Source organism: Triturus cristatus, chromosome 4_1, assembly GCF_964204655.1.
Source record: "Triturus cristatus chromosome 4_1, aTriCri1.1, whole genome shotgun sequence".
Lineage (NCBI taxonomy): Eukaryota > Metazoa > Chordata > Amphibia > Caudata > Salamandridae > Triturus > Triturus cristatus.
Window position 1 is genome coordinate 352,031,172 of NC_140585.1, and position 18,438 is coordinate 352,049,609.

Below are 18,438 nucleotides of genomic sequence, written 5' to 3' on the forward strand. Positions count from 1 at the left end.
AAAAACCGCTATGACTCAGGCACCCGCGTGCAGATGTTGTGATCGTTCCGTGTGAACACCAAAAACTCCAAGCAAGCCATCAGTTTTTTAATCCTCACCCATACGGGCACACTCTTGAGTGATACTCATTTTTTCAAATGGTTGTATCTTTGCCCGTTTACACGATCGCCTCCCCACTTCCGTTTCCGGTTCAACAGAGCCAGAATCAGCGCGAACCTCGCACGCTCAGGCAGCCATACACAGGTGCCGTTCGGGGAGGTTGCACAAGGCAGGGCACTGTCCCAGGAGTTGCAGGTACGGCATAGCCGACAGGAACCACCTGTTTACTAGGATATCTCCATGAACTACCTCGCTGGTAACTACCTCTCTGGTAAAAATGTATTTCCTTTTTTAGATAGCCTATCAGGCACTCCCTCCACCCGTTCAGAGGCTCATGGTGAATAATCCTACAAACTTCAAGTAGGTTTTTCATTTTGTTCAACCACCATCATAGAGCTATATGTGCCTAGAAATTATATGGGCTCATCTACTGAAGTCCATTTTTAATAGTGTGTGCTTTGTTTTGTGTGTGTTTTGTTTTGTTATCGTCCTTTTTCCTTCACACCAGGACACTTCATTGCACTAAAACTAATGGTAATGAAATCTTATATCACTATTTTTTACAGGTCACCAATGCTCACAAGGGATTCAATATATAGCTTGTAAAATACGTTCTCCTTTTTCCCTAATGTTTTTTACAGGTTTAAATGACTACAAAGACCGATTGAGGCTTCAGAACTTCATGCAGCTAATTTCCCTGCTTATATGATTTTTCTTACACCATACATTTGTGACTATCCAACACATCACAGTGAGTATCGGAAGGGATCCTTAAGTTCCTGAAGAAGCAGCTTGGGGAGCTTCGAAACATGTCGGCAGATATGGGAGGAGTTCATTGAGGCATACGCACCTCCTTCCTCACCTTTTATTGATACCAGCTCAAAGGTATATTAATCTTTTTAGACTATCGAGCCAGGTATCTTTTAACTCACTCCCCCACTCACTCCCGACCCTTCCTCTCACACCCCTACATGACACATAGTTGTCTCACAATAACAGTGCTCCCACGCAAACGTAGGTTGCAGCACGCCCCGTCCCGTCCCGTAGAGGGGCGGGAAGACCCCTATGATGAAGCATGACACCAAGGGCCCTTTTGGTGTGTGAGGGGTAACAACTAATGTGTATCTTCCACCATTGTTGGGCTACATACCTAATTTGGGAGGACCTGACGTACATACACACCTATGGGTGGATCACTATTTTTACAAACTTAAGCTCGGGAGGGTGTATCCACCTCCACTACTCATGTTGAGTGGTACCTCTACTCCCCATTTTGTTCCTTTTTGGATATTTCTATATTGCCTGGACCTTAAGGAGGAAGGCCATTCTCAACTCCAAAGTATGATAGAGCTCGACATATATTAGCACTGCAACACACTATTCACATTCCACTCATTGTAATTGTATGAATTTTCTTGACTGGCGATAAGTGCATTTGCACAATTTTATACTAGTTGCCGTCTCAGCTGGTCAATGTATTCCCTCAGGTGCAGTTCTACTTTTATTGTTAATACACATGGATTTTTATTCTTTTACAATTGGGTAATCGTATAATGATGTTCTTATGATTTTCTAATTGTCTAAGTTATAATGTATTTAAGAGTATTTTTGATGTATCAATATGATGTGTTTTATGTGCTGTGCCAGAAATAAACAATTTAATACTACACTTTCGGATTGTTTCGACAGGTTGGTCCCAATTCTTTAGATCTCTGGAGCCCAAAACTTTTTAAGTCCCAGGTTTCAGGAGATTTGATGTGAGTAGGGCATTTTGGCACAGCAAATGATACCAGAACTTGGGCATCAAGACTCACTCCAGCAGATACCAGAAGCAGGGTGGAGGTAATGCCTCTGCGACTTCAGGAAATTGTGTACTGCAGGTTTAAGGATATCATCCAGTCTCCTGGGTCCCGAGTAGGCAGAACCTGAACGAACATGAGCATCTTCAATTTGCCCTTCTATAGGGAGACATTTAGAGGGCAAAGGTTTAGAATGAGCCTGAGGCTCCATCCTTCTTTGGGACATGGAAATAACATGGTACCCAATCGGTGGCACCTAAGGAGAGCAAAAGTAGTACCTTTTTGCATCAGTATTTGCAAGTGCTTCTCCAAAGTGAACTTCCGGTGTGAGGTAAATGAGGTGCAACTAAATCAAGGTTAGGGTGCAAACCTTTTGATCTATCAGGGAGAGGATGTAGCTTTACAACTAGAGCAGTCAACCTTGAAGCTGGCGAACCAGGTTCGAGTCTCAGCAAAGACTCTAAACATCCTGTGATTCTGGGCAAACCACTTAATCTCCCCTTGCCTAACAAAAATTAATGTGTCCATCTGTAATGAAACTGGTGCTCATGTAAAGCGCTCAGATACCCGATATCTTCGTGTCAAGTTTGCGCTATATAGAACTCTAAAAATCTTTTACAAAAATCTATAAAGCTCATTTGTCTGAAGTAATGGATCTCCAACTGGGGAGGAAATATTGGATTGTGCCCGCCATGGGACATCCAAGCAAAACTAACATGGCTTGTTACCCATTGCAGCAGGGAAGGAGGAGATGGAGAACTGTTGTCCATACTGACCTGCAAATTGCCTGCCGGCACCATATCTGCAGCTGCAAGGAAACTGTACACATTCCTACACCAGCAGCTTGAATGGTTGCCACCGTCTTTAGACCAACTCCCTGAAGTAACCACAGAACCAATGGAATGGATTGAAAAATTGTTTTACTATTGGCAACAATACTAAGGATCATGCAGCAGTTCAGTTGTCATTTAGCATTTCTACAGCAGTGTCTACCTTCTCCCCGAAAATTCTGGACACAAAAGGAACAAGGACTTCTGTTCATCACCCAAAAATCCAGAAGACATTCTCATAGCATGCCACCTTAATACCATGGTACTAGCAACAGCCCTGCTAATGTAATCTGTTATATCCAGGCCAGAACAAATCACAGACTTTGCTTCATCCGGTCACTTGTGTATTTTGTATGCTAAAGAGGCTCAGATCTTCAGGAATCACTAGCAAGATCTCGCTTGCGTTGCCCCAATGAGCTTTTGTATATGTGCCTAGCAAGCATACATTCTTCAAGGACCTCAAGGCCAAACTTGAAAAAGAAAAAACATTCTCTTTCTGAATTAGTCAATCAGTTTGGATTCCCAGCCAGGTAATTGGTTGAAAAAGAGTTAGGGTCAATATTTGTATGGGAAAACTGCATAATGAGGCTGACCAGTCAAGGGCGTATAGTTAAACAAGGAGTGTTTTGGTTATGTAAACAAAGTGCCATTAAGAGAGGTGTTCAAAGTCAACAATGGCTCAGATGATGATTTAGACCATGCGTGAAGATGCTCTGTGTATATTTGACTGTTTCGATGGAGGTCAACAGTAATTATAGCATCTTAGCTGGCCTCCTGACCACTTGAAGCACTTTACTACATTTGTGGGTCATTTGAGTGAAGTTCTGTTGAGTTCAGTTGAGATGTGTCGCACCAACTGGCATGTGGTAGGTCCAAGTATAATGAGGGATCAGAACATCTCCCTCCTCTTCATCATTGGTATTCTGAGGGACCTCACCTGGACCTGCACAACGTAAAGAGAATGGAGCTTTTGACAACTGTGTTGCAGATAGAGGCTTTAGTTAAAATCAGGCTAATGACAACTGGTTGAACTTTTGTAATATTGGAGAATGACCTAGCTCGAGTGGAGGCTGAGGTTAAATTGGGATCAGACATGGATGTCAGCACTGTTTATCCACCAGTGTCATTTGTGATGGGTTAACTGTTGTGGATCTTGGAGCTAGGGTGAAACACTGTACTGGAACTGGTATGGGTCCTAAGGAGGCAGACCACGTTAGAGGAAGTCCAATCTGCTGTAATGTGACTGGAGACCCATGTGGCTCCTTGGGGTGAGAAGGGGCTCCAGAGGGTGCTGATATTGCAATCAAATTTTGCCTTCCTGAAAGCCCCAATCTGCTACAGGTTCAACAACGTCCCAGGGGTGGGACAGTATTGACTGAGGAAGCTCTTCTGCAACCACAGGAATCAAGCATATATCATATCATCATTTTTATACCCTTGCACCTTCTCTTTAAACAAGAGGGGCAGGTCGAGTCCTGGTCATCTATTTTATGTCTACGATTGGACTAGCTTCAGCTTCACAGCATCTATGGGAGCAACCCTGAGATCAAGACAGAGGACAGGCCTGTGATTTGGAGGGGGGGAAGCAGGGGGGGGGGACTTGAGCTTCAATTGCAACCTTCTCTTGTGTTCAGTGACTTAGAGATTCACCTCTCGGGCCCAGATCACTATTAGGTGCATAAGGGGACAGTTGTTGCACAATAGCACTCAAGAGACCTAAGAAGAGTTCATGACTGACATCGGATTCTTGCTGTCGAGCCACAGTTTGAAGCGAGTAGTTTTTGGAGGGGACCATTCCCAGAACACTAGAAGCTTTTCTGGTAGAAGCTTTTCTGGGACATCAGAAGACTTGAAAAAGCTGAGAACAGAGCTTCAGACCCAAGTTAGAAAGCACAGAAATAAAGTAACTGTACCAATGTGCAGGTATGTACAAGTCTGCTGTGTCACTTCAGGGGAAGTACTGAGCCAAGGCGGAGAAACGTGCACCACAGGCCAGTGCACAGGATTACTCCTGTGAAGTTTTGCATATCAAGTGTGGTTCCTGGGGGATATTAAAATGGTTAGAAGTATCCATCAGAACAGATTGCATTCAGTAGATTCGAAGGTGCACCCCTCCAACGTTAATAATTAAATTCCCGATTAGCCCAATCAGCCTTTTAATGGTTTGGTCCACTAAGAGGATACCTCTCTCTCTACCCAGAAGTAAGAAAGCTACTCAGACTGGGTTTGGGAACCTGGGCATCTCCTGGGGTGACAGGCGCCAGATTGGCAATGGGGAGGGCTCCTATTGTACCAGAGCCTGTTTAGTACACCCATGTGTCCATCATATTTCCTATTTGTCCTTTGCTTGCTATTTGTGCTTTCCTCTCCCTCACAGTCCTGGATACCAATGTATTCCAGACTTTAGCCAGCAAGCTAACTGTTCCGAACAAAATGCCCTTCAGATGGAGAAATTCACCCTATTCTTCAGGAAAAGGACATCTAAATGCACATGAGAAAGTGGGAGCCAGGCAGAGTATGGGGTCTTGCCATATCTAGACAAAGATGAACAACTTTCATGAAAGCCATCTTTGGGGCATTACAAATAATCCATTTTCATTAATGAATTACACTTTGGTAAATATGATAACAATCCATATTTTTAAAGCGCAAACATATCACCCCTTAAGGTTTCAAGGTGCTGGGGGCTGTCAAGAAGATTAAGTGAGCTATTGTCCGGATTCACATGATGCTGAGTAGAATTAAGCTGCCGCAGATCAAACTGTGATCACTGCACTCCGGAGTAAGCCACTGCATCAAACCTCTTCCTTAATATATAATAGATAATGCTGCAAAGATTATCTTCCCACCCTTTCCTAAAACAATGTATGAAAATATGGGAATTCATATTTTGAAAATCCCTTACAGGAGGGAAAATGCTTTTCCAACATAGGAATAATAATAACACTTTAGAATCTCTTTACAGCAGAGGAATGTCAACTTCATATTTGGCCCATCCACCTTCTACATATTATGCTCAGAGGCTCTGATGGTATCAAGGCACTACTTGGCTTAGCTTGTGTTAGAAGCAAGATTCTAAGAATAGCACAATTGTTTTGATCTAACACAAGGGTTTCGGCTTTTTGCTTAAAAAGTTTGAGGGCAGAATTTCTAGCCCTAAAGTTGTGCTTTTGACTAACTCATGAAGATGTTGTAAATTCACATTGAAGCACATTGGACTACTGTCTTATGTCGCTAGTGCTGTTTCTATGCCCATGTATTGCAACCTTACCCAAGAGTCAGACATGCCAATTAGAAAATTAGGTACCATGTTAGAGGTAAGAGTATTTGCACTGGACGCAAACATTTAAAATCTGAGCTTCCTAGAAAATCTTAGGACTTAATTTTCTATTCAGTGATGAAGAAACCATCCATGCAGATCTACTGACCAATTAACCAAGATACCTTTTTCAGGAAAGCATCTTCTGTTGATCAGCAAGCCATTTTAGCCATAGGAACGTCTTTGCTATTAAAGATAACATGGTAAAAATGAGGAGACTTGCATTCTTGTACAAAGCCTAAAATTGCAATTTAAATAGCTTGACAAACCGGAAAAGACTGCTCTTCAATGAGAAGACATAGAGTGAATGCTTTTCATAGCCAGAAAAGATGTGATGCTAGCTGAATAGTCCAAAAGGGCCAGTCTGATCATGGGTTAAATTCAATATGGGAGCAGGAGTCCGGTCCTAGAAATATCAAGTCGTTCTTGGCTGTCCTGTTCATGACAAGTGCCGAATGTCTGAATGAACAGGCAGAAGCAAGGCTGTTAGCCTGGGACATGAAAGAAAAGTGATCTATCCCAAAATTCTTTTATATGGATAAAACAGAGCAGTAGTTCTTAACCCTAGTTTTCTTTGGACCCCGCCATCCCCTAATGAATCACTACCAGAACCAGGCATCACAGCCTAGGCAATTTATACGATTTGAACTTACAATTCTCAAAAATACAGAAAGTATACATCCTATAAACACGCAAATGCTAAGCTATCTTATTAAAGTGAACCGAAAAAAACCTATAATTAATATTTGAGTTTTTCAAAAATTGTTTTTCCCTAAAAGATGAAGTGATATGCTAAAGTATCACGGTCTTTTTTGCTCTTAATACATGCTCTCCTTTTCTGGTTGGGGCGCATCCTCGCACCCAGAGACAAAGGGTGTGAGGGGTTGACCCTCTAACCTCCCCGTCCCCCAAGAGTTAGCGCACCAAGAAAAGGCTGCCGAAACACCTGGCCAATGAGGGGACAAGGTATTGGTTCGAATCCCCTAATGGGGGAAGCTGCCGCCAAATGAGGGGGTTTGGGGAGGATTATAAGGCACCGCTCTGCAAGCACAATGCATGTATTCTACCTCGGGGAGCTAGGGAGCAGTGCCACGACAATCACGAAACCTACCCGCCCACAGCTAAGGAAGAGCAGCGTTGCAGTGCTGGTCAGCAGTCAAGACTGATAAGAGAGGGTACAGTTGTTGGTTATGGAGCACACTGAAAAGGCTGTGTGTAGGAGGGGGGCCACTCACTTGGAGATGCCTTACAGCAGGGTGAGTAGGCTGAAAAAAGGGTAGCAAATGTAGATGGAACTCGCAGCTCAGACCAGCCGGATGGCGGTTCACAAAAGGAACAAACAAGGTAGTGAGTTTGGGCCCAACTCCGTGGAGAGGCTACACCCCACCCCCACTCAATCAGCGTGAAAACCAACAGAACACTTTATGATCCCAACAAGCAGCAGGAATGATTTATGACCCCAGAAAGGGGGCGGGATAACGAACTGTCACAGGATGATTTATGACCTTGTAAGATGAGAAAATTTATGAAGTTTTGATTCAAAATTTTATAGAAATACTTCAGGAGATCAAATTGGCCCTGACTTGGTACAAAAATAGAGACACACGAAAAACAGGTTGGTTCAATGAGATTTGCGCTCTGGTCCTAAAGGACCTTCGAAGGGCCCTAAAAGCATCCTTTAGAAACCAATCCCAGATCAAGGACCTGCGATTGGTCTATAAAAAATCCTGAAAAAATAGGGAAGAGGAGTTAAAAGAAGAGGCGTGGGAAAATCTAGCTAAGGCTGCATCCTCAAAAAGTAGTGGGGATTTTTGGAAGATAGTAAATGCTCCTTTCTTCAAGAAGGAGCAAAAAAGATTACTAGATAATCATGTGGACGAAGATACATGGGTGGCGCATTTTGAAATGATCTTTAGAAGCGTCACCCCGCCGGGCGTCAATCCACCAAACCCCTCATTGGCCCCACTCAAGCCTATGACGTTTAACCTGGAGAAAATAACCCCTGGCTCTTGTCATATGTAGTCGCTCCAAAGCACCAGGACCGGATGGGGCCCCCATTGATTTATTTTTAGAACACAAAGATCTGTAGGCTCCTTTGTTAGCCAATGTATTCAATGAAATCTCCAAGAGAGACCCGCCCCATCATGAACAACAAGAATTATTGTCCTAATTTATAACAAAAGGGGATAAATCAAGCCCTCAGAACTACCAGCCAAGTTCCCTTTTAGACTCCACTGCTAAACTTCTGGAGCGGGTTCTATTGAACAGGTAAGAAGATTGGGCAAGAGAAAACATCCTGATGCCATCTCAATATGGATTTCAAAAGGGCAGAGGTATGATTGATCAATGCCTAAATTTAAGCATGATCATCTCTAAATACACCAGAGCAAAGAGAGGAAATGTATATATATGGCCTTTATGGACCTCTTAGCAGCTTTCGACTGCATAGCCCATTCAAAACTGTGGGTAACCATGGTTGAGATGGACATAGATTCCAGGTTGATTACTCTTAAACTCCAAATGTACTCACAGGCAACGGCGTCTGTCCAGTATGGAAGGGAGGGGAATGTACCAGATCCTTTAAGATTAAGAGGAGTCAGGCAGGGCTGCGTTCACAACCAATTTTTATTTTCACTTTACACAAATGAGGTGGAAGCCGCCCTGAAAAGTTGAACACTCGATGTTCCATCCTTTCCCGCAGGTTCATTACCAATCCTGGCCTATGCGGATGATGCCGTCCTCATAGCAAGGACCGGAGTAGCACTCTAACGCCTAAATGACACCTATGTGAGCTTCATGTCTTCCTTGGACCTTAAAGCAAACGAGTCAAAAACCTTTATCTTAGTGTCAGGACTACCTCCCCAAAAAAATATTCCATCGTTACATATTGGGACCCACAAACTAACTGTTGTGGAGACTTTTTCTTACTTGGGAGTTGTATTCGATACCAAACAAACCTGCTCACACATGGTAGGTAGTAGGGCACAGATAAGAGCGCGTACTCTGGCAACAGTTTCGAGTTTTACTAAGAAACTGAGCTCAAAGCCCTTAGCAACAATAAAAAAGATCTACAATGCCAAAACTATCTCGGCCACGACATATGGAGCAAGGGTCTTGGGCATAGTACCAACTGATTTACTACAGAGGATAGAAAACACATTCTTCAAGAGGATCACCTCGCTCACTCATTCTCAAACTATGTCACTCACCTAAAGCTGGATCTGCCCTATATGTCTGACATAGCGAGAGTAGCCCAGATCATGCTTTGGCATTCCATATGGAACAGGGACACAGTGGACCTTAATCAGACTATCATACGAACCGATCTCACACTGGATAAGCCATACAACATTCCCTGGCTAGAGTACACGTTAAACTGACCTTGTACTCGCTAGGAGTACCCAAATTGTATGCAAACCCAAGATAATGCTCCAGGTTTCCTAAAAAGAGGCTAAAAGTATTATTTTTAGAAAAGTTAACCTATGAAAAGAAGGAATCCTAGATAGTAAGAACCACTGTAAAATTCTATTTGATTCCACCTCTAGCAGAGGGCGAGTATTCGTATTTAGATGCGATAAGGAACCTGCACCATAGGTTTATCCCTTCTAAGGTTCTGTCTAAACCGAATTTCTTTGATGTTAGGCTTTCCTCTGAAAAAGTATGCTTTCCCATGCGATCATCTATCCGCCCAGTCTGACCTTCACCTCCTTTTCTTTTGACGCTATTACAGGGAACAGAGAGCTAAATATACATCATACCTCTTCTAAGGCAGTATAATTTTAAACAATGTCATGTCACTCTCTACTTCATGAAGAAGCTTCATGACCCTTTTGTATGTTTCTGCGTAGCTTCGTTCCTTTGGCTTGTAAGTGGAGGAGACATTCACTAGAACTGGAAAGTCATCTTAACACTTATTTCCATATTTATTTGACTTCCTGAAATATAATGAAAATCACACGAAACTGGTGCGATGTGACACAGGATCTGTATAATGCATGCAATATTTTTAACCAGTTTTTTTTTTTTAATCCCATTTGGTGTTTTAACTTAAAATTGTTTTCAATTATTTATTTATCTGGTAATTGGGAACCTGCAGCATGTTGACCTTTTACTGTGTTCATTGCACAAACTATATACAGTGAATTGTTATGTTCATTTATGAAGAACATGACTGCCCCAGCAACAGGGCGTCTCGGCGCTAGCGGACGAGTGACCAGAAATGAGGCTAGATAGAGGAAAAAAGCCAAGTTTTAATCAGTTTCCTGAATGCCCAATGATCATGAGTACTAGGGGCAGCCAATGGGATAGAATTCCATAACGCAGGGGCCTGAGCTTTAAAGGAGCGACCCCCTGCTCTACACCGGCGAACCTGTGGAACGCAAAGCAGGTGGTCATCAGCGGAGCGCAGTGCTCACGATGGAACATATGAGGTGCATAGTCCCTGCAGGATTTGGGGACCCTGGCCATGTAGAATCTTGTGTGTGGTGCAGAGAGTTTTAAACTGGACACTGTTTAATTGACAGCCGATGAAGGAGATTGGAGGTATGGCAATGTTTTGGTAGGGCAAAAAGGAGTACGTGCCGCAGCATTCTGTACCCGTTGGAGTCTCGCAGTAACTGTTTTATTTACGCCAAGCAAAAGACCATTGCAGTAGTCTAGGCGTGATTGAACAACTGATTGAACTATCAGTTGGCGGGTAGGCGCATCAAAGATCCCCAGAATGGGTTTTAGGCCACACAGGAGACCAAAACATGTACCGGCCACTTTTTTTGCATGAGGCTCAAAAGAGGACGGTATCAATCAAGACCCCTAAATCCTTGACTGCGCTTTTTGGTTGGGGAGGAGTGCCCAAGGCCGCATGCCACCATTGGTAGTCTCATTTATGGGTATCACGGCCTACCAAAAGCACCTCCGTCTTGGCAGAATTCAGCTGTAGATAATTGGCTGCCATCCAATCTGAAATGGCCAAAACATCTGCACGAAATTTCAGTTGGTCCTCGGCAGGATTGTTGGAACAGGTGAATACCAACTGGATATCATCCGCATAAGATACCATTTTGATGTTCCGTTCTTTGGGCTAGAGGGTGGACATACACGTTCAACAACGTGGGGCTCAAGGCAGAGCCCTGAGGAACACCACAGCTAAGAGGGTAATAACTAGACAGATAAGGGGGGGGGCTCGTACCGGAATGGAGAAACTAGGCGAACCAGGCCAGATGCCTACCTTTGACCCCGATCTCCTCTAGCCGTTGGAGAAGAATCTTATGGGAGACCGTGTCAAAGGTCACACTAAGATAGAGTAGAAATAGTGCCGAAGTATTACCCTCATCTAGCGTGGCCCACAGCTGCTCTGTAACCACCAAAAGGGCTGATTCCGTGCTGTGTCTGGAATGGAACCCTTCAATTGCGTATTTTTGCACAGTCTAACCCTAGAGCCTCTTTGTCCTGGGGTTGTAACCTGAATTTTGCTATTTTAATGGATAGCTCTTACTAACTTATTTTATTAAGAAGAATGACATTGTATTAATTTAATCTGCACACTTTGAAGATCTATATTTCTTTAAATTAGATCGAAAAACGTTTATTGAACTGAATTGATTTATGATACTAATGTATGACAGTCCATGATAATGATTTATGCCCAGGGTCATAAAGTTATGACCAGGGCATTTTATTACGAGATCTAATGTGTCACACTAATACAAAACTGCTGCCAACATATACCACAACATTACGCATGTTGACTAATTCATTGCAAGAGCAAAATATAAGGGTTGCATGACGTTTGGAGTGGGCATAGTGCGGGGGTTATTGATGGTGCATACCGGTGTTTCAATTGAGGACACTAATTGTGCATACTACATGTCCTGCTCCCACAAATATACCCAAGAAAACAATGTTAGCCTCTAACTTCAAATTATTCACACTTACGGAGATTTAAAAAAAGAAATATTTTCACTTTATATGTACTTACTTCATTAAACTGTTACTATTTTAGTTTAGAAACAGTCGTAGACGCCATAAGTAGGGGGGGTCTGCAGACCACAGGTAAAGAACGCTGCACCTGAGTGATTAGGACCAAATTGGCAAAAGCATAGGGCTCACTTCAATGTTGAACGCTGGGAAAAACATTTATAAATACACGTGCCTAAAACACCATCTAGCATTCATTGCTGGATTGTTGCATCACAAATATTGTATAATTTATAGTTGTGTAAGTTGGTTTGTCAGTCAGAAAGAGTTGAAAGCTAGCTAAATTTAGTTACTTTAAGTCCAGTAACAAGGAGTACAACTCATGTTTTGATGCACCAATATTGAATGAGATGGGAAAATTATTGGTTGTGTGACGGGATGCAGGGACATACTCTGCATGCCTTCACCATGCATTTTGTACCCCTCATAATCTTTTACAATGTATCCCTTTACGTGTGTATGTGTGTGTATCTACACAGACAATATATTTGTGGGGGAAGACCCTCCACACCCCATAACATCCTTAAATGCGTGGTAAAGGTATACGTTGTAAAAGCATATGCTTTCTAAAAACATGCGTGGTAACAAATGTGTACTAAAGGTACGTCGTGGTAAAAACCTCGTTGTAAAAGCGGTTTCCCAAAATGATTGCCTAACAGACACTTTCTGCGGCTTTATATTAAGCCATTGAATATTGTTATGTTACTGTGGAAGAAGCAGGAACACAGAAGGAATAGCCTCAAGCTGCAAACCTCTTTGGGTGAGGACTGATCACAAAATGCAAGAAATTAAGAGAAACTGATATGTAGCTAAAGATCAAAGAGGAATCCATACGCAGATAATTATGACAACCAGAGAAACATTCCTTTGAAAATTTGGACCATCATTTAGTACATGGCAGCTTGTCCTCTGGTGGAAGACAGACCACAATACTTGGAAACAATCACTAGGCACCAAGGGTGTGTGCCTTAAGTAAATCTCCATTGCATGCCTATGCTGCATGCGCCAGCACTTAAATAAATGGCCGCGTTGAACCTGGCAACCCTCTCAACGAGGGAGTTTATTTTTTGAAAATTTTCCTGACACGTTGTGCGTTTTTTCCAGAACACATGGGTCATTTCTTGAGTTTTCTGTTTAGAACTTTCAGGCTTTCCCTGGCTGACCAGAACAGAAAAAAGTGTGTCGGAACATACACCGCAAACATACATTATAAACAGAATGGGTGGTCTGCAGTACTCTTTAGAGTCACCATAATTACACAATCATTTCTTGTGGCATGATCTACGGTCTTAAGATGCTATTTAATTTTTGAATTTCAAATGTTACATTTCAAATGGATTTCATCTTTGAAATGTGTTAAAATGCTGAGCTGTAAGTAGAATGAACAATGTATAGCAACCAAATATCCTGAAAACTCTACAATTAAGTAAATCAAGGTAAAAGGTAAACTGTTCTAGCAGGAAAATGAAGCGCATCACATCAAACAGGGCTTGCTTATGTAGAAGAGATTTTAAAATATTAAAAGTGTGGGAAAACAGTGACTAGGTAGGACACTGAGCAAGGGAGGAAGCAAAAGTGCACAACTCTCCTCAAGTCTAATACTGCATCAACAGCAAACCCTCAAATTCTGCCCGCTGTTCTCAAAAATCCCACCAATATGTATATCCAGGTGGCAGCTGCATTAGGCCCCAAACGTAGCCAAAGCATGAGATGCTGATTACTAAATTCACCAACCTCCCATTTAATCATTTCACACTTCCAACCTCAATGAATATAGCAGCTCCACATTCCTCACTAGTCATTATCCTCATCATCATCATCATCCTACATATCTTGTTAGGGGTGGGTGGATCCCGTGGAGGTTCATAAAAACTTCTGGAGATATTGCTGATTTTTAGCGCAGAGTGCTTGAAAGGTTGTGACCTGCCAATACCACCCTCATTGAGAAAATCGACGGGTTGCATTCTAACCCCCGAAAATCACCCTAGGGGATGCAAATTCTCGCTGCCAACATAACCTTAGACAGCCTTTCACGAGAAAAAACTCCACCATGCGAGTAACGCCGAGTGGGCTAAGCTCCATGAACTCCAGCGGCGGAGCGGAGTTTATCGCCCACCCCTACTCTTGTATGTTATTTGCTTTCATGCGTTTCCATCTAGCTTAGGACAAGCTACCCACCAGCCCCCACGTATCTTTAACTACCCTAGCACCAGTGGAAGATCAACTTCAGTGTGTCCATACGGAGGTAAGACTTTTCAGATTCTCCCAGCTCCATTTAAAAGCAATAGTAGTACTTTAGTAAAAATTACATTTAAAGCTACATTTCATTTTCTCTAGAATGTTTCTTGCTCACAGTTGCAGCGTTTACACAGCACCTCCCTTCAGAGCTATCGAGCCAATTTCTGGGTGTTTACTATACTGAATAGCTCATGATTAAACAAAGCATGTACTCCGATTTTGAGCACCAACTTTAAAATGCAATCCTTTAAACAAAAAAATAATTATTCATGCTTTGTAATGGCTCACAAAAGTAAAGAAAATTAGATTTCACAAAGGAAATAAGCTGAAGCAATAGGGAAATGATAGGACTATATTTAAAAATAAAACTTATCCATCCAACTTACCAGGGAGGACTAACCGAGGTGTTTGCACCTTAACACCAATTGGCAGGTTCACTGTATCTTTTGGTACAGAGAGATCTGTAGGAACAAAAATTAATGTGTATTATAAGGTTTTTATTTCCTATATTTTGTGCTAGCCAACATTCACAAACAAATCCAACATACTAATACATTATGCTTTATCAGTAGTACAAAGGTCAACACGCCATACATTACTCATATTTGAAAGATATTTATCTTATGTTAAAGCCAACACCTGAAAAGTATTTTTAAAGTTCACCAGCTTGAGATGACAACTGCTCAGTTTTGTAAGATCCCCAGCTTTGAGCAATGACTGATTTGACCTAGTAATCAGCATAACTGAACACAAATATACCACATGTAACAATAGTTGGAAAATCCTCTCAAACTCAGATTAACCAACATTTGTCCTGTAATAGAACAGACATTGGCCCAAGTTACTAGTGTCCCAGCAAGAGACCGAAAGGCCACACAAGTTTCCTCAACAGGGGACATCTAAATGCATCACAAGAGTCGAGCCTTGCAATCAATTCAACATTTTTATTTTAGCTATAATTGTTTGACCCCAATTGACTGCTGATAAACAGCTTTTTTCTTTAAAAAAAAAAAAAAAATATGAAAAATAATCTCAAATACATACTCAAGTTTTAAATTAAGCCTAGGCGGGGTTCGTGGACCTCAGCGAAGTGCAAAGAAAACTCAGCGGAGTGCATTAGATAAATGCCGTTCGTGGTGATTATCAGTGCAAGGTGCTTGTCCGATTGTGCAATCATCGCTAACTGCACCATACACAGCGCAAGCGAGTGCTGCTTCCTATCTGCCGCTAGAGTAGATTTTTGCTCGTACAGCAGCTTTCAACGTGAATGAACGGTTTCTCAACACGAGCATACGCAACCACTCGCAATGAGAAATCTTGTCAGGAAGTTGATTTTCCACACTAGTGCTCGCCAAATTGATGTTGACTATCGTGAACTAGGAAAAGCTCGCCGGGAGGTGGATTTTCCTCTTGCGCTCGCCAACTTGACGTTGACAAATGCAAGAGAGAGAAACTCTGTGAGTGCTGCGTAATGCGGAGGGCGGAAAACTCCGCAAGCAGAGCTCACCACTCAGACTCATTTTAAATGCACTTATTATACAGAACGAAACACCTAGTTTATTTTCCTTTGGACATGCTATGGATAAGACAATTCTATGCCCAATTCTAAAACTTTCCAGGGCATAAGCATCAGGCAGTAATTGTTATTGCACCAAAGCTAATACAGGCTCAGTGCAATCCTGAGAAATGCAGGAGTAGTAGGTTTTCTAATAGCCAAAAGTTTGTGCCATTTGTGTAGTAGCTTAAAATAACATATTCTGAGTTTTTCCTGTGACTTGCAGGGCATTTCCTTCCACATGCGAAAGAAGGGCTTTCAATAGACATCACCTCCCTGGAATATGTGACGATACAACGCGTGGTGTTACCAAGCGGTAGGTAACCACGCAGTCGTTACGACGGTGTTACCACGAGTGGCTTTACATTGCAAGTTGTTTCTACGACTTGTGCTAGATGGCGCACTGGACTTGGGAATAGTATAAATTATTATTTAAAATCCTAAGTAATTCCTACTTTAAAATCCAACACATTCCCTGATGTTGCACGCCACCAAGCGCAAGTCGTAGAAACGACTTGCGATGTGAAGCCACACGTGGTAACAACGCGGTCATTGTAATGACCGCGTTACCTACCTGCATGGCAACACCCGCATTGTAACTGCTGTTTCCCCCTCCCTGTTGTGTTAAACATAAGATAAGAGAAACCTATCTCATCACACCAAGCATATTGCAAGTCCCCCACTGAATCCTTTGCTGCAGAGATTACTCCCATAGTAAAATCAAGATTAGCTGGTGTCTTAACCTTCATGTTCCTTGATCCATCAGCATATTCAAAGGGGTGCAGCTTCTCAACAATGTTTCACGGTCCAAATATTTTGCAATACTTAAAAAACAGCCCACCAGAGGAAGAGTAAGTGCTGATTTGGTGGATACAGAATTTTCTCAAAACCAGCAACACATGAATGTGGTTCAATACGTCTCAATCAGTACAATTTTCAAAGGCTCTCTATCAGTGACCACAAAACTAATCATACCATTCAAGTGGCTCAAACATGCCATTACGGAGCATTGGAGCAGGTTAACACAGGAACAGTACTTGAGATTTAATGGTGCACAATGATGTAGTCTTACCCTGGACTCTGCATTAAAATTATTTTGCCAATGTGAAGCATTGATATGATGGCCATAAATCCTTTCAAGGGTCGTACAGTAGAATTAACGAAGTCACAATATTTCCAAATTTACTCAAAATATAGCTTGCAGACTGGACTCTTGTTGATATGTGGTTAGTAATACATTATCAAACGCACCTACATCGATATTGTAGGACTTTATCACCCAGGATTGCAGGACTGAATGTAGATTTTATAGAACTTTATAGCATCTAACATTTTTCAGCATAGGGAAAAATAGGACTAACCAGATGAATATTTTTATTTACTAGAGTTCTAGGATTACATTTAACATCTAGGGCCATATTATAGAAAGTGCGATGGGGACGCAACGGGCATGTGCGCCCCCAGGGCACATTGGTATTAAAGGTGGGGCCGCAGACACTTGTGTGCCCCCCTCTGTGATACAGATAGCTCTGGACCACATGTAGCATCAGCACTATCTCAAGATGGCGTTGCCTCATTTGCATGAGGGCATGGCCCGTACAAATACGGGAACCTATTTACTTGAGCGCTCATACTGAAACTCTACAAAAAATAAATACCTAGATTTCACCTTCAGAGATCTAGTGGTTTTTTTTTTTTGCATCTTCAAAACCCTAGATCATCAAGCTGCATATTTAAATGCCATGGTTGCATTCTCCTATTCTCTTCAAATATTAATTGTTGAGCTAACTCACATTGTTTGACCCGCAATGCACTCCAATTTAGTGCACCAAAACGTCTGTCATGTGTCCTGTGCAGGCCCATTGTTGTTTTCCCTAGTTTAGCATGAGCACGTTGCAGTCTTTACTTCACTCACGTTTCTATGCAGACATATTTTGCTCTGTGCCACACTGTCCTTTCACACAGAGCCGACTTTTCTTTCCTGGGATTTAGTCTGAACACCATAGACACAGTCAAACAATGCCTCCTGTTAATCTGTTTTGGTCAAGCTTTAGCATAAAGACAAAACACAAATTCAGCTGTTTGGGAACACGTACTAGGTCATAGGTATGTACAGACATGCAAAAAGGCGAAATCTAGACTACACCTGCGATTAGGGGTGGGCGGAATTTGCGAAAGCGACTTTCGCAAATTATCGCGAAAATGTTACAAATCTCCGCAAACATGCGGAAATATCGCGAAGATGCGGAAGTTTTTTTCCCGCCCGTTCGCGGTATTTTCTGCAATTGCTCGCGGGTGCGGCCATCTTGTTTCACTCTTCTCGTGGTGCATGATCGCGAGAAGAAAGACGTGATCGTGCGATGCATGACGTTACTGCGGGCACGAACTGTCACGAGACAGCGCAAATGGCAACCAACAATCCAACATCTCGTGAAAAACGCGACCGGATCGGGAAAACTTGTCGGCGAACGCGGGGATTCAGGTAAGGCGATCACGCGCATGTATTATTTTACAGCGCGAGCAAGAAACAAATTATCGCTAAGCTGCGGAATTTTTGACATTTTCGCGCTCTCCGCGGAACGTGAAAAGGTCAAATTATCGCAATTTCCGCAAGCGGAACGGAAA

The 18,438-nt window shown here is 42.4% G+C and overlaps 1 protein-coding gene across 3 annotated transcripts in view; it reads right to left on the reverse strand.

The window, feature by feature from the left end:
* Positions 1-18,438, reverse strand: part of OVCH1 (ovochymase 1) — a 1,142,331-nt gene that overhangs the window by 510,525 nt on the left and 613,368 nt on the right. For all 3 annotated transcript variants that reach the window (XM_085652349.1, XM_085652348.1, XM_085652347.1), the window contains exon 15: positions 14,645-14,719. In XM_085652349.1, the coding sequence (XP_085508475.1) occupies positions 14,645-14,719 (75 nt within the window). The remainder of the gene's footprint in view (positions 1-14,644; positions 14,720-18,438) is intronic.